This window comes from Rattus norvegicus, chromosome 20 (genome assembly GCF_021556685.1).
Source record: "Rattus norvegicus strain SHRSP/BbbUtx chromosome 20, alternate assembly SHRSP_T2T, whole genome shotgun sequence".
Lineage (NCBI taxonomy): Eukaryota > Metazoa > Chordata > Mammalia > Rodentia > Muridae > Rattus > Rattus norvegicus.
The window spans coordinates 1,235,422-1,253,745 of NC_141553.1; the positions used below are offsets into that span (position 1 = coordinate 1,235,422).

General features: G+C 39.8%; 1 protein-coding gene across 1 annotated transcript; it reads left to right on the forward strand.

Moving 5' to 3' along the window:
• The first annotated feature begins 17,145 nt into the window (after nucleotides 1–17,145).
• On the forward strand, nucleotides 17,146–18,099 carry Or5v1b (olfactory receptor family 5 subfamily V member 1B). Its single transcript, NM_001000279.1, is given in 1 exon segment — nucleotides 17,146–18,099. A coding segment is annotated over 1 exon segment (954 nt).
• Nucleotides 18,100–18,324: the final 225 nt, after the last annotated feature.

Sequence of the window (18,324 nt, forward strand, 5' to 3'; positions counted from 1 at the left end):
TGGAATATTACTCAGCTATCAAAAACAACGAGTTTATGAAATTCGTAGGCAAATGGTTGGAACTGGAAAATATCATCCTGAGTGAGCTAACCCAATCACAGAAAGACATACATGGTATGCACTCATTGACAAGTGGCTATTAGCCCAAATGCTTGAATTACCCTAGATCCCTAGAACAAACGAAACTCAAGACGGATGATCAAAATGTGAATGCTTCACTCCTTCTTTAAATGAGGAAAAAGAATACCCTTGGCAGGGAAGGGAGAGGCAAAGATTAAAACAGAGACTGAAGGAACACCCATTCAGAGCCTGCCCCACATGTGGCCCATACATATACAGCCACCCAATTAGACAAGATGGATGAAGCAAAGAAGTGCAGACCGACAGGAGCCGGATGTAGATCGCTCCTGAGAGACACAGCCAGAATACAGCAAATACAGAGGCGAATGCCAGCAGCAAACCACTGAACTGAGAATAGGTCCCCTATTGAAGGAATCAGAGAAAGAACTGGAAGAGCTTGAAGGGGCTCGAGACCCCAAAAGTACAACAATGCCAAGCAACCAGAGCTTCCAGGGACTAAGCCACTACCTAAAGACTATACATGGACTGACCCTGGACTCTGACCCCATAGGTAGCAATGAATATCCTAGTAAGAGCACCAGTGGAAGGGGAAGCCCTGGGTCCTGCTAAGACTGAACCCCCAGTGAACTAGTCTATGGGGGGAGGGCGGCAATGGGGGGAGGGTTGGGAGGGGGACACCCATAAGGAAGGGGAGGGGGGAGGGGGATGTTTGCCCGGAAACCGGGAAAGGGAATAACACTCGATATGTATGTAAGAAATACTCAAGTTAATAAAAAAAAAAAAACTTTTTGTCTAAAAAGCTAAAAAAGTTTGTCTGTTGGGGCTCTGCTCCACCCACCAAATGTTCATTTTCATATGCATTTTCATATGTGTTTGTTTATATAGATAGATATAGATATAGATATAGATATAGATATAGATATAGATATAGATATAGATATAGATATAGATATAGATATAGATATAGATATAGATATAGATATAGATATAGATATAGATATAGATATAGATATAGATATGTGTGTGTCTGATATATGTGAGTATATACATACATAATATATGTGTATGTATATAAGCTGCCTGTGCACTTGTGAAATTGATTAAACCAATGGTCAGGCCTGACTGAGTGTGTGGTGTTTGTGTATGCTTGGGAGGGGGGGTGTAGTTGCATGCACGCATGGCTTTCCCTTTATCCATTTTCTTTCTCTCTGACTCAGGAAGAGTTAATGAGCTCTAAGCCTAAAGCCTTGTTATTACACAAAGAATGGTATATAGCATATATAAGGAACTCCAGTGTTAAACACTAACCTTCCATTTGTGCAATCAAGAATCAAGTTAGTGAGCCAAAGAGGAAGTTCTTAAAAGAAGACATAAAATACTTACACACAACCATTGGCCTGACATCAGGGACTGCTATGGTTGAAGAAACTGAAAGGAGAGCAACCCCAAGGGAAGACCAGCAGTCTCTACTAACCCAGATTCCAGGAAGCTCCCAGAGACTGAGCTCAGACAGCATGTCAGAGGCCCCTGATATGTAGAAGAGGTCTGCCTGTTCTGGCCTCAGTGAGAGAAGACTTGAGGTCCCAGGGAAGAGGGAGGTCTGGTCAGGGGAGCACTCTCTCAGAGGCATGGGGGAGGAGGAATAGGATGAGAAAATGTTTGTGGGGCCGGAGACAGAAGAGGGGCAACAACTGGAATGTAATAAAATAAAATAACTTAAATTAAAATAAAATAAAGATATGTACAGGGAGCCATCGGTAATCATCTTTGTCAAGTAAATACCTCCACATGACAAAAGAGTCTCTACTTGTCACCACACATTTTAAAAATACCCTCATTCTTATAGTTTTTTAATCTTTGCTTATGTTTTTTTAAATATTTTTTAATCTTTATTAACTTGAGTATTTCTTATTTACATTTCGATTGTTATTCCCCTTCCCGGTTTCCGGGCCAACATCCCCCTAGCCCCTCCCCCTCCCCTTCTATATGGGCTTCCCCTCCCCATCCTCCCCCCATTACCACCCTTCCCCCAACAATCACGTTCGCTGGGGGTTCAATCTTGGCAGGACCAAGGGCTTCCCCTCCCACTGGTGCTCTTACTAGGCTATTCATTGCTACCTATGAGGTTGGAGCCCAAGGTCAGTCCACGTATAGTCTTTGGGTAGTGGCTTAGTCCCTGGAAGCTCTTGTTGGTTGGCATTGTTGTTCATATGGGGTCTTGAGCCCCCTCAAGCTCTTCCAGTCCTTTCTCTGATTCCTTCAACGGGTCTCCTGTTCTCAGTTCAGTGGTTTACTGCTGGCATTCGCCTATGTATTAAAGCTTTTTTCTCTAGTTAAAGAAAAAAAATTGGGCAATGATAGTCGAAACAGCGTTTCACATCTGAGTCCTGGGGAATGACCGGTTAGAAATTGTTCTGTGATTCCGTTTTGCCCCAATCAGAATGGCTTTCATAAAACATGACCACCAATGCTGTGGTGCTATTGTAAACTAGTGCAGACACTACAGAAGTTGTTTTGGAACACTCTCAAAAACTGAAACTAGAACTGCTCCATGACCCAAGCATACATCTCTTAGGCATATGTTAGAAGAATTTTAGGTATCATGCCACATACTTAGACAATTTGTTAGTTTGTCTTTTGCTACACTTTTTAAAATGCTATGAAATAGAACCAGCTTAGATTCCACCAACAGATGAACAAGCAGTGTTAGTGTTGTACATACACACAGAAGAATTTTTACTTGAAATACAATTTTATCAATTAGAAATGGGATTAGAGACCCGCGGATCCCGGCCCGCAGCAGCTCTCTGCTCCCAGACCCGGTGAGAGAGAGACCCAACCGCCTGGTCAGGTGGGCACTCCTGAGGCTGCAGAGCGGAAGAGACCACCAACACTGCTCACCCCTGCCCACATCCCTGGCCCAAGAGAAAACTGTATAAGGCCTCTGGGCTCCCGTGGGGGAGGGCCCAGGAGCGGCAGGACACCTGCATGAGACACCGCCGGAACCTGAAAGAAACAGACCGGATAAACAGTTCTCTGCACCCAAATCCCGTGGGAGGGAGAGCTAAACCTTCAGAGAGGCAGACAAGCCTGGGAAACCAGAAGAGACTGCTCCCTGCACACACATCTCGGACGCCAGAGGAAAAAGCCAAAGACCATCTGGAACCCTGGTGCACTGAAGCTCCCGGAAGGGGCGGCACAGGTCTTCCTGGTTGCTGCCGCTGCAGAGAGCCCCTGGGCAGCACCCCACGAGCGAACTTGAGCCTCAGTACCACAGGTAAGACCAAATTTTCTGCTGCAAGAAAGCTGCCTGGTGAACTCAAGACACAGGCCCACAGGAACAGCTGAAGACCTGTAGAGAGGAAAAACTACACGCCCGAAAGCAGAACACTCTGTCCCCATAACTGACTGAAAGAGAGGAAAACAGGTCTACAGCACTCCTGACACACAGGCTTATAGGACAATCTAGCCACTGTCAGAAATAGCAGAACAAAGTAACACTAGAGATGATCTGATGGCGAGAGGCAAGCGCAGGAACCCAAGCAACAGAAACCAAGACTACATGCCATCATCGGAGCCCAATTCTCCCACCAAAACAAACATGGAATATCCAAACACACCAGAAAAGCAAGATCTAGTTTCAAAATCATATTTGATCATGATGCTGGAGGACTTCAAGGAAGACATGAACACACTTAGGGAAACACAGGAAAACATTAATAAACAAGTAGAAGCCTACAGAGAGGAATCGCAAAAATCCCTGAAAGAATTCCAGGAAAACACAATCAAACAGTTGAAGGAATTAAAAATGGAAATAGAAGCAATCAAGAAAGAACACATGGAAACAACCCTGGACATAGAAAACCAAAAGAAGAGACAAGGAGCTGTAGATACAAGCTTCACCAACAGAATACAAGAGATGGAAGAGAGAATCTCAGGAGCAGAAGATTCCATAGAAATCATTGACTCAACTGTCAAAGATAATGTCAAGCGGAAAAAGCTACTGGTCCAAAACATACAGGAAATCGAGGACTCAATGAGAAGATCAAACCTAAGGATAATAGGTATAGAAGAGAGTGAAGACTCCCAGCTCAAAGGACCAGTAAATATCTTCAACAAAATCATAGAAGAAAACTTCCCTAACCTAAAAAAAGAGATACCCATAGACATACAAGAAGCCTACAGAACTCCAAATAGATTGGACCAGAAAAGAAACACCTCCCGTCACATAATTGTCAAAACACCAAACCCACAAAATAAAGAAAGAATATTAAAAGCAGTAAGGGAAAAAGGTCAAGTAACATATAAAGGGAGACCTATCAGAATCACACCAGACTTCTCGCCAGAAACTATGAAGGCCAGAAGATCCTGGACTGATGTCATACAGACCCTAAGAGAACACAAATGCCAGCCCAGGTTACTGTATCCAGCAAAACTCTCAATTAACATTGATGGAGAAACCAAGATATTCCATGACAAAACCAAATTTACACAATATCTTTCTACAAATCCAGTACTACAAAGGATAATAAATGGTAAAGCCCAACATAAGGAGGCAAGCTATACCCTAGAAGAAGCAAGAAACTAATCGTCTTGGCAACAAAACAAAGAGAATGAAAGCACACAAACATAAACTCACATCCAAATATGAATATAAAGGGAAACAATAATCACTATTCCTTAATATCTCTCAATATCAATGGCCTCAACTCTCCAATAAAAAGACATAGATTAACAAACTGGATACGCAACGAGGACCCTGCATTCTGCTGCCTACAGGAAACACACCTCAGAGACAAAGACAGACACTACCTCAGAGTGAAAGGCTGGAAAACAACTTTCCAAGCAAATGGTCAGAAGAAGCAAGCTGGAGTAGCCATTCTAATATCAAATAAAATCAATTTCCAACTAAAAGTCATCAAAAAAGATAAGGAAGGACACTTCATATTCATCAAAGAAAAAATCCACCAAGATGAACTCTCAATCCTAAATATCTATGCCCCAAATACAAGGGCACCTACATACATAAAAGAAACCTTACTAAAGCTCAAAACACACATTGCACCTCACACAATAATAGTGGGAGATTTCAACACACCACTCTCATCAATGGACAGATCATGGAAACAGAAATTAAACAGTGATGTCGACAGACTAAGAGAAGTCATGAGCCAAATGGACTTAACGGATATTAATAGAACATTCTATCCTAAAGCAAAAGGATATACCTTCTTCTCAGCTCCTCATGGTACTTTCTCCAAAATTGACCATATAATTGGTCAAAAAACGGGCCTCAACAGGTACAGAAAGATAGAAATAATCCCATGCGTGCTATCGGACCACCACGGCCTAAAACTGGTCTTCAATAACAATAAGGGAAGAATGCCCACATATACGTGGAAATTGAACAATGCTCTACTCAATGATAACCTGGTCAAGGAAGAAATAAAGAAAGAAATTAAAAACTTTTTAGAATTTAATGAAAATGAAGATACAACATACTCAAACTTATGGGACACAATGAAAGCTGTGCTAAGAGGAAAACTCACAGCACTGAGTGCCTGCAGAAAGAAACAGGAAAGAGCATATGTCAGCAGCTTGACAGCACACCTAAAAGCTCTAGAACAAAAAGAAGCAAATACACCCAGGAGGAGCAGAAGGCAGGAAATAATCAAACTCAGAGCTGAAATCAACCAAGTAGAAACAAAAAGGACCATAGAAAGAATCAACAGAACCAAAAGTTGGTTCTTTGAGAAAATCAACAAGATAGATAAACCCTTAGCCAGACTAACAAGAGGACACAGAGAGTGCGTCCAAATTAACAAAATCAGAAATGAAAAGGGAGACATAACTACAGATTCAGAGGAAATTCAAAAAATCATCAGATCTTACTATAAAAACCTATATTCAACAAAATTTGAAAATCTTCAGGAAATGGACAATTTCCTAGACAGATACCAGGTATCGAAGTTAAATCAGGAACAGATAAACCAGTTAAACAACCCCATAACTCCTAAGGAAATAGAAGCAGTCATTAAAGGTCTCCCAACCAAAAAGAGTCCAGGTCCAGACGGGTTTAGTGCAGAATTCTATCAAACCTTCATAGAAGACCTCATACCAATATTATCCAAACTATTCCACAAAATTGAAACAGATGGAGCCCTACCGAATTCCTTCTACGAAGCCACAATTACTCTTATACCTAAACCACACAAAGACACAACAAAGAAAGAGAACTTCAGACCAATTTCCCTTATGAATATCGACGCAAAAATACTCAATAAAATTCTGGCAAACCGAATTCAAGAGCACATCAAAACAATCATCCACCATGATCAAGTAGGCTTCATCCCAGGCATGCAGGGATGGTTTAATATACGGAAAACCATCAACGTGATCCATTATATAAACAAACTGAAAGAACAGAACCACATGATCATTTCATTAGATGCTGAGAAAGCATTTGACAAAATTCAACACCCCTTCATGATAAAAGTCCTGGAAAGAATAGGAATTCAAGGCCCATACCTAAACATAGTAAAAGCCATATACAGCAAACCAGTTGCTAACATTAAACTAAATGGAGAGAAACTTGAAGCAATCCCACTAAAATCAGGGACTAGACAAGGCTGCCCACTCTCTCCCTACTTATTCAATATAGTTCTTGAAGTTCAAGCCAGAGCAATCAGACAACAAAAGGAGATCAAAGGGATACAGATCGGAAAAGAAGAGGTCAAAATATCACTATTTGCAGATGACATGATAGTATATTTAAGTGATCCCAAAAGTTCCACCAGAGAACTACTAAAGCTGATAAACAACTTCAGCAAAGTGGCTGGGTATAAAATTAACTCAAATAAATCAGTTGCCTTCCTCTATACAAAAGAGAAACAAGCCGAGAAAGAAATTAGGGAAACGACACCCTTCATAATAGACCCAAATAATATAAAGTACCTCGGTGTGACTTTAACCAAGCAAGTAAAAGATCTGTACAATAAGAACTTCAAGACACTGAGGAAAGAAATTGAAGAAGACCTCAGAAGATGGAAAGATCTCCCATGCTCATGGATTGGCAGGATTAATATAGTAAAAATGGCCATTTTACCAAAAGCAATCTACAGATTCAACGCAATCCCCATCAAAATACCAATCCAATTCTTCAAAGAGTTAGACAGAACAATTTGCAAATTCATCTGGAATAACAAAAAACCCAGGATAGCTAAAGCTATCCTCAACAATAAAAGGACTTCAGGGGGAATCACTATCCCTGAACTCAAGCAGTATTACAGAGCAATAGTGATAAAAACTGCATGGTATTGGTACAGAGACAGACAGATAGACCAATGGAATAGAATTGAAGACCCAGAAATGAACCCACACACCTATGGTCACTTGATTTTTGACAAAGGAGCCAAAACCATCCAATAGAAAAAAGATAGCATTTTCAGCAAATGGTGCTGGTTCAACTGGAGGGCAACATGTAGAAGAATGCAGATCGATCCATCCTTATCACCCTGTACAAAGCTTAAGTCAAAGTGGATCAAGGACCTCCACATCAAACCAGACACACTCAAACTAATAGAAGAAAAACTAGGGAAACATCTGGAACACATGGGCACTGGAAAAAATTTCCTGAACAAAACACCAATGGCTTATGCTCTAAGATCAAGAATCGACAAATGGGATCTCATAAAACTGCAAAGCTTCTGTAAGGCAAAGGACACTGTGGTTAGGACAAAACGGCAACCAACAGATTGGGAAAAGATCTTTACCAATCCTACAACAGATAGAGGCCTTATATCCAAAATATACAAAGAACTCAAGAAGTTAGACCGCAGGGAAACAAATAACCCTATTAAAAAATGGGGTTCAGAGCTACACAAAGAATTCACAGCTGAGGAATGCCGAATGGCTGAGAAACACCTAAAGAAATGTTCAACATCTTTAGTCATAAGGGAAATGCAAATCAAAACAACCCTGAGATTTCACCTCACACCAGTGCGATTGGCTAAGATCAAAAACTCAGGTGACAGCAGATGCTGGCGAGGATGTGGAGAAAGAGGAACACTCCTCCATTGTTGGTGGGATTGCAGACTGGTAAAACCATTCTGGAAATCAGTCTGGAGGTGCCTCAGAAAATTGGACATTGAAGTGCCTGAGGATCCAGCTATACCTCTCTTGGGCATATACCCAAAAGATGCCTCAACATATAAAAGAGACACGTGCTCCACTATGTTCATCGCAGCCTTATTTATAATAGCCAGAAAACGGAAAGAACCCAGATGCCCTTCAACAGAGGAATGGATACAGAAAATGTGGTACATCTACACAATGGAATATTACTCAGCTATCAAAAACAACGAGTTTATGAAATTCGTAGGCAAATGGTTGGAACTGGAAAATATCATCCTGAGTGAGCTAACCCAATCACAGAAAGACATACATGGTATGCACTCATTGATAAGTGGCTATTAGCCCAAATGCTTGAATTACCCTAGATCCCTAGAACAAACGAAACTCAAGATGGATGATCAAAATGTGAATGCTTCACTCCTTCTTTAAATGAGGAAAAAGAATACCCTTGGCAGGGAAGGGAGAGGCAAAGATTAAAACAGAGACTGAAGGAACACCCATTCAGAGCCTGCCCCACATGTGGCCCATACATATACAGCCACCCAATTAGACAAGATGGATGAAGCAAAGAAGTGCAGACCGACAGGAGCCGGATGTAGATCGCTCCTGAGAGACACAGCCAGAATACAGCAAATACAGAGGCGAATGCCAGCAGCAAACCACTGAACTGAGAATAGGTCCCCTATTGAAGGAATCAGAGAAAGAACTGGAAGAGCTTGAAGGGGCTCGAGACCCCAAAAGTACAACAATGCCAAGCAACCAGAGCTTCCAGGGACTAAGCCACTACCTAAAGACTATACATGGACTGACCCTGGACTCTGACCCCATAGGTAGCAATGAATATCCTAGTAAGAGCACCAGTGGAAGGGGAAGCCCTGGGTCCTGCTAAGACTGAACCCCCAGTGAACTAGTCTATGGGGGGAGGGCGGCAATGGGGGGAGGGTTGGGAGGGGGACACCCATAAGGAAGGGGAGGGGGGAGGGGGATGTTTGCCCGGAAACCGGGAAAGGGAATAACACTCGAAATGTATATAAGAAATACTCAAGTTAATAAGAATAAATAAATCCAAAAAAAAAAAGAAATGGGATTAGAACCAGGAATCATCATGCTAAGTGATATCAGACACAAGTTTTGTTTTGTCTCATATGCATAATTTTGATTCTCTCTCACTGTCTCTTTCTGTCTCTGTCTCTGTCTCTCTGTCTTTCTGTCTCTGTCTCTGTCTCTCTCTCTCTCACACACACACACACACACACACACGCACGCACACACACACACACTCTGCACAGACATGAAACTAGAAAGGAGACCATGAGAGAGAACATTTTCTTAAAGGATGGGGAAAGGAGGGAGAGTTGGTAACACAACCTAAGTATACAAGCTGGAGAGGAAATTGGTCAGCAACTCGTGGCTTCGGGTATGAGGGATGGGAGTGTAGGAGGGATGATAAAGTAGAACAAATACGATACATAAGTCTCAAAATATAAGAATGAATAAATCATTCCCTTGCTATGCTAAAACATTAATAAAAAATGAACAAAACCTTGGTCCAATAGAGACACCAAAAGAAAATAAAATGTTAGTAAAGAAAAACTGACAAAATAGATACATCTTTCCAGGTCTTTGACATTAGTATCTCCTCATGAGCTTAAATAGGAAAGGGTCACCTGTGGCCTCTACTGTGCTTCCTTCATTCTCACTGTGCAGTGAATGCTGTTTGAGACCAGATGGTCATGAGCATGTTAGTGTCAGGGCTGCATTTTCTTTAGAAATTTCTCTCATTTTGCAGACCAGGAACTACTGCTTGGTATCACTGAGCTTTGCAGCTCATGGACTAGATGAATTTTCACATGCTCCAGGGTCCCCCAATCTACATCCCCAGTGGGATCAAATGTCCAAAGCAAGGGTGGATAAAACAAGAGATATTTTATCTACCTATTTCAGGGGGATAAAATTGGAATACTGAGTTCATCACTGGAAATGGAGACATAAAAGCTCTAGGCAATATGTTAAACTTTGTTTATTTTCTTCTTTGTAAATGAATATCCTAATCACAAATTAAATATAAACAAATCCACAGCTTTATTTTCAAGAAGGAATTTGCAGCTCAGAGAATGTTAAATTTTCATCAGAATAGCAGCTGGGGAAGGAAAAAGGGGAAGTGTGGGGAGGTTGTTCAGCACTCAGTGCTGGCATGGTTTTCTCACTTTCTCACACTGTACTGAGAAGAGACAGACACTGGGGCACAGTCACAAAACCAGTTTCAGAAAGAAAAGTCAGGAGACCTTGAAGTCACCCTGGGAAAGATGGATTCTGGGCAGCTCAGTTCTGCATAAAGCCGTGGTCTCATCTTGTGGATGAAATAGGAAAAGCCAAACCAAACTAAAATGTGGAACTTGTTATGTCTGGAGGGTATTGTCTCATGAACTTGCCAGCAGCGTCTGAGCTTGCTCTTGGCACTCTTAGACCCTCCAGGGATATTATCCCATGCCTCTTAAAGGCAGATCTTAGAGTCTGTATGGTGATCTCTCTCGAGTATTTTTGTTCACAGCTAAGTAAGTAGTTAATATTTGCACAGTTATAACTCCATTACTCTTAGAGATAGACTTTTCCATCTCCATCTTTTGGTGCTAGGAAAGGAAGGCATAAGGACCAGAGGGACGCCAAGGTGCAGAATTCAAACAGTCTGTCCAGGCTGTGAGGGGCAGGATTGGGGTGACTGTGCAAACTGGGGGGAGGGTCTTTAATTTTGGTTAATTTCTATGTAATGGGCCTTTGTTAACCTGCTGGTTCCTTATTCAATAAAGGATCTACTGGCTGGATTGCAGAGAACAGTCAGGATGATACTTTGAGTTTCTCACAAGAATTGTCTGATATTGTTATATCTATCTCCTATATATTATTGGCTGTTGTGTGACAATTTTACAGATTTTTTTATGTGCTTTCAGTGCCAAGTAATGGCCAAAACACTTTTCCCCCAGTGTTCTGCAGAAGATACAATTCAGATGATCTGGACTATATAAAAATTCTGCATTTCTAAGGCTGTTCTCTTGAGTTCATTCTTTAAAGAGAAACACTAGATTCCTTAGGCATGAAAGCCCCCAACAGAGAGGAATCTTTCCTCTTAAATGTTTTGAAAAACTTTCCCTGTAGGTGCTTAAAAAACATTCTTGAGTTCTTACCATGCAAGATTCCTTAACAACAACAAAAAAGTCTGTTTTCTTTCTTGTGTTATATTGTCTAGTTTTGCAAGAGGAGATAAAAGGTCACTTTCCCTGTACCTCTGAGTGAGAATTTGTTTTTTATTGGTGATTTATTGTGCTCTGACTGTTTGGTGCTGAGTTATCCTACTTAATTTAGGAAAAACAGAAATTTGTTCTAGATTTGGAAACAGAAATATTGTATTTCTGGTTTTAGTGTGGATTTGTTAACTGTGTGACCTTAGTGATTCATTATAACAGTAACTTTTTTAATCATTTGGTTTCTATGAGAATAGTGATATCCTTTTTAGGAACTTTCCCCAAATTTTTTAACATTCTGACTATATAAAACAGAACTTTTCTTCTCTCTCTCTTTCTTTCTTTCTTTCTTCCTTTATTTCTTTTTTTCTTTTACTAGTGTTCCAAAAGTTTTGGGTTATTGTTGAATGTTTTAACTATATTTCATTACTTTACTAAAAAGTACATAAGGCAGGGTATCTATTCTGAAAAGATTTATGACCAGAAGAGGTGATGAAAGTCAGAAAAACAGATTGTACTTAAGTTTTATAGCTAATATTGAAACAAAGGTTCCCAGAGTTTCCAGAAACATCTTTTTATAAGAGAAGCTAAAGGTAGCATTTAAATTGAGGTTTGAACAAATAAAAGATTGACAGGCAGAAATTGGGTTAAGAAGATGCATACATGTTGTGTGTCTAGACTTATGGAGTCTGTCCTGGAAAAACTTTCAAGGCAAGTAACCCTAGTGGTGAAACATTCATGGTTTCTGTTAATCTATCTATCTGCTTTAGCTGATGGACTAGAACAAAGATAGAGAAAAGAGAAAATAACAGAGGTCAATGCTAGCAGCAAACAACCGAACTGAGAACAGGACCCTCTTGTGGGGAATTAGAGGAAGGATTAAAAGAGTGGAAGGAGCTTGCAACCCCATAAAAACAACAATGCCAACCAACCAGAGCTCCCAGGGACTAAATCACTACCCAAAGACTATACACAGACTGACCCTGGGCTCCAACTGCATTTGTAGCAGGGAATAGCCTAGTAAGGGCACCAATGGAAGGGGAAGCCCTTGGTCCTGCCAAGGTTGAAACCCCAGTGCAGGGAAATATGGGGGGGTAGTAAAGGGGATGTATGGGGGTAATACCCATATGGGGGATGGGGAGGGGAGGGATGGGGGCTTATAGACAGGAAACCGGGAAGGGGAATAACATTTGAAATGTAACTAAAGAAATATATCTAATAAAAATTTTTTTAAAAAAAAAGAGAGAAGATAAAGGGGCACAGGAGACTTGTGTGTGAGCTTAGGTGTCTAAACCGAGGTGCCTCAGGGCCTCCGTTTGCTCTCTGAGTGTGGAGCAGACACTGAAGAGGGAGGAGGAGCTGTGATTGCTGATGCCATAGGACCTGTCCATGAAGGGACAGCAGAGAAAGTTCTCTATGAGAAGCATCTGAGTGGATAACTAGGGCTCTTCTTGTATTTACAAACAACTTCTTTATATCTAGCTTTATAGTTCAACTCTTATTTAGAGCTTCCCTGGGTTTTTTTAGTTTGTTATTTTTTTCCTTGTCATTCTTTCTGTTTAGTTAACCAGTGTGGCAAATTAGTCGAGTCCTTAAAAACGTCCATCTCCATGTTCCTTCCTTTCTTTCTTCATCTGCTTCCATTCACATGCGTGTTGATATATCATAATTTAATCTCTCTAGAGATACATTTCTTCTAAAGTTCAAGTACTAATTCTCTTAATATTTACCTGGTTATCTCAAAGATGCCTCCAGTTGCACATGGCCACAACTAAACCATGATCCACCCTAGCTGTAGAGTGTTTCCTACTGTCCTTGTTTCAGTGAGAAACTCCACAGACCATTTGTTAAACTAGGAGTACAGGACACGCATGGTGGCTTCAGATGAACTGAAATGTGCCTCTCAATATTGCTATTTTTTAATCAGTATCATTTTAAGAAAATTATTTAACACCAAAACTTTTCTAACATGGCATATCTAATATGACATTTATATTTCTTTTTTTTTTTTTTGTGCATTTGCCAGAATGAGATGCCATGAGCATGAGACTTATCCCATGGCTCATTAATTTATGTCAGTTATTATCCCTAAACCTTTATTCCTCGCTCATTTTGAATTTTAAAGATTGCATTCCCTGATGTCACCCAGCTCCTCCATGTCTTTCCAACCCAGCTCTCTAGTGTGAAGTTCCAAGACCTTTCCGGGATGACCAAAGAGCAAATCCAAAGGGCTCATTTCACCTCCTTTCCCGTTGGTTCCACTGTCTGCACGCTGGTCTTATTTTGACAAATAAGCAAGGTTTTCATTTTGGGAACAGTTTTCTTTGTCAGAACAGATATCTCATGCACTTGAACTTTTTCTTATTGCTCTGATATCTTGATTTCATCTCTCCCAAAGAAGTCTCTTTCCCTTGTTCCCTTAAGTACAACATCTTTGCCTTCGTTAACGTCTCATGATTCCCCTACACCTGGAGCCTTTTCGTGTGTCCTATTTTTCACATGAAGAGATTTTTTACGTCTAGCTTGCTTGATCTACTCAACTCATGTTCATTCATGAGGCTCAAATAAATTTTCTTTTCTGGGAAGTTTTTGTTAACTAGTCTCCAAACCAGGCCATCTTCCTTACTTTTTTTCCTTTATGGCAATAATTATGATTATTAGATATTATAAATTATTTTATGCAAGATAACCTTCAATGTATCATTCTGGTGCATGGTCAAATTCTGTGTTTTCATCTTTAGTAAACTAGCCCATATGTGTCAGGCTGAGAGTTATGAAAGTTTGCTTGCTAAATAAAATTAACAGAAAACATGAGCTTACAGAGTTGGCTTAATACTTCTACAGAAGTAAAATTTAAAAATAAAGTAACTTGAAAGCAGAAGCAGAGATGAGAAGTTGGATAAGATGTGGATCAGGGAGTAGAGCTTGGAGATTCTTAGGTTGTGGAATGAACATGTGAATGCTGTATTAGAGAATTCATTTATTCTGGTAAAGAAACATATTATGAAAATGCAAAGCTTTATCCAATTTGCCTTTTCCACCACTGAAAATCTTCACATTAGTCTACTACAAGTGAAGGAAGCAATCAAAAATACAGACAAATGGCTTTTCAAACTTGTGATTAAAATGTAGAAAACTGTATATGTCAGGGAAATCAATGAAATACACAGTGTGAGTAGGCATACAGTATTTTAATTTAAAATGACATTAAAAAGGAATCTATTTTATTTATCTCAACTTTTTAAACAATTTTTGTAATAAATATCACACACACATATAAGGTGTAATTTGGTAATGAAATTGCTATGTAATAATACTCCTTGCAATTAAAATATTTTAACTAATTGACTTAGCCCAGGCTCTGGAATAGTATCTTTTAGTAGCACAAACATAAAATTTTGAAATAATGTTCAACTAGGTTAAGAAATGGAAAAAACTAGCATTTAATTTTTTAAAAATAGGTGTTCAAGTATAAGATTAAATCTTTGGTAACAATTAGGTTTAATTATTGATTCTGTGAGGGTGCGCAGAGCACATTAATAGTTACAGGAACAAACTATCAACGTTTGTGATGGTATGGATAAACTATCCAATTGCATGATCTTTAATTGCCTTAAAAACAAGAAAAAATGATTTTTAAACAGCATTCTGCTCTTACTAGGTAAAACAAATTACAACTTCAGCCACCAATTTTGTACATTATCTTGAGAGAGGGAAGTTATCTTTTTGTCCTGTGTTAACTTCTGACAGATTGACCTTGCTGAGACTGTGACTCACTATAGAATACAGGAGAGATCATGCTGTGCATCCCACTGGATTTGTATAATGCGTAGCTGAAGCCAGTTTTGGTACATGCCTTTAATCAAAGAGATTGGGAGCCATAGGCAAGCAAATCTCTGTGAATGCAAAGTCAGCCTGGTCTCCAGAGCAAGTAGTGAGGCCATCCAGAGGTTCATGGTGAGACCTTGTCTCAAAAACAAAACAAAACAAAGGAAAACAAAAAAAATAAGAGTAGCAGAGATATGTCAAAAATTCTTCAAAATTATCAGAAAAATCCCAGGGAATCTTGAATTGCTCTTGTATGTCCCTCATTGGTATTTTCTTGCTTAAAAACTGACCAAAATAGCCAGCTTGACACAAGTTAGAATCATTTGGGAAGAGGTAAAGAGGAAACCTTAATTTGGAAAATATTACCACCAAATTGTGGGAAAGTCCATAGAATATTTTGTTTGATCAATGACTGTTGTGGTAAGGCCCACCTCAGTGTAGGTGGTGCCAACTCTGGGTAGGTTCTGTTGTAAAAGAAAGCAAGGTGAAAAAATCCTGGGGAGGAAGCCAGTAACTAATAATTCTTCATGGCTTCTACTTCATTTCTTATCTCCAGATTCATGCCTAGTGTTCTGGATTGCCCTCAGAGATGAACTATAAAATAAGCTAAAATAAGCTCTTTCCTCATTAAGTTGTTTTGTTATGGTGTTTATCACAGCAATAAAAACCTAACTAGAACAGGCATCAACCCTTGAAAAATCTATAAAAGTACAAGTGACAAGATACCAAACTCATGGAGTCTAATTTAGCATGCTCACTATTGAATTGTACTAGGCCCCAAATAAACGAAACAATGCTATTCATTAATAAGGATCAGAAACAGGAAAAGTTTGCTACATTTTTTAAAATAACTTTTAACAGCAAATAATGATGTTCAGTAGAATCAGAAATATGGATGACAATGAGATAAAAATAACCTATAGGTTTTACTTTTTATTCAATTATTTGTTTATTATCATGTATGCTTGTGGCATGCACATGTGGGGGTCAGAGGACAACTTGAAGGAGTTGACTCCTACCTGGAGGGTTCTAGGGACTGAACTCAAGTCATCAGCCTTTTCTGTAAGGTCCTATATTTGCTGAGCCATCTCTCTAGCCCCGTAATTACTTTATAAAACTTTAAATGACTGAAGCTATTTGTTCTATCTACTGTCAGACCAGCATTCTTGATTTATGTCTAAATCAGGGCCAATGAATTTATATGGATTACCATTAAGTGATTCCTTATCATAAAATTTCATTGAAGATATGCACTACATTTTAAAAAAATCCAATCATCTATTGATAGATATCTACGCTGGTTACATTTGAGGAATTTGTAGCAAGTACAGAAACCAATATGGATGCACAGATATCTATGTGGTAAGTGACCTTGAGTCTTTCTGAAAACATTAATTTTAAGAAGAAAAAGAATGATGTGTATTTAATGTTTGTCTCCAATGATGGAGAAGAGGAGCAAAGATGGCTGTACAGTAGGATCTGAAGCCCTGGCACTCTATCAGCCACAATCAACTATTCTGTCTACAGTGCAATATGTCTGCATGTCACCAAGAAAAGAGCTTGACCTAGCCATTATCAAAAGAGCAGCCTTAGAAGATAGAGCCCTGATTTGATTTTTCTCGGTTTAACATGGTAGTATTGTGTATTCCACAGGGACTTGATTCCTGGGAGAAACATTGGGAGCATGCACATATATCTTGAGTGGCACGTATGGGTTGTGTTTTCAAAGAAGTGCTTCTTTTGTGGTTTAGTAGCCAACGTAGTTGGTGGTGACATTATTGATACTAGCACTTGCTTTCTCGTTTTGCAGACTGTTATCAATGCACCTGTTTGTCAAATCCACAAAGAGAAACCAGATGACATCATGGAAGGAAAGAATCGAACAACTCCATCTGAATTCATCATCTTGGGGTTCTCCCACCTAAATGAATTGCAGTTTTTACTTTTCACCATCTTCTTTCTGACCTACATATGTACTTTAGGAGGCAATGTTTTTATCATTGTGGTGACCATGGCTGATTCCCACCTACATACACCCATGTATTATTTTCTACGAAATCTTGCCTTTATTGACATCTGCTACACTACCACTAATGTCCCCCAGATGATGGTGCATCTTCTGAAAGAGAAGAAAACCATCTCCTATGGAGGTTGTGTGACCCAGCTCTTTGCTTTCATTTTCTTTGTTGGCTCAGAGTGCCTCCTCCTGGCAGCAATGGCATATGACAGATACATTGCCATCTGCAAGCCTTTAAGATACTCATTTATTATGAACAAGGCCCTGTGTAGCTGGTTAGCAGCTTCATGCTGGACAGGTGGGTTTCTCAACTCCATGCTGCATACAGTAATGACCTTCCACCTGCCCTTCTGTGGTAACAATCAGATCAATTATTTCTTCTGTGACATACCTCCTTTGCTGATCTTGTCTTGTGGTGATACTGCCCTTAATGAACTGGCTTTGCTATCCATTGGGATCGTCATAGGTTGGACTCCTTTCCTGTGCATCATCCTTTCCTACCTTTACATCATCTCCACCATCCTGAGGATCCGCTCCTCTCAGGGGAGGCACAAAGCCTTTTCCACCTGTGCCTCCCACCTGCTCATTGTTATTCTCTATTATGGCAGTGCCATCTTCACATATGTGAGGCCCATATCTTCTTACTCACTAGAGAAAGACAGGTTGATCTCAGTGCTGTATAGTGTTGTGACACCCATGATGAATCCTGTAATTTATACACTGAGGAATAAGGACATCAAAGAGGCTGTGAAGGCCATAGGGAGAAAGTGGCAGCCACCAGTTTTCTCTTCTGATATGTAGCCTCGCTTACCTGTAATCAACAATCTTTTCCCCACCCAGTTGTTGCTACTAATATTTGGCTTAAAATCTGCTTGCAATATTTGGAAATAGAATTAAGAGTTGGAATACTGAACCCTAGGTGTATATATATGAGCTTTCGTTAGTTGTCAGGAACCATAATGGGACAAGCTAATAACTATCAGGTGATCATCCCGAGATGGCCTGCTTCAGATTATTATATAATCT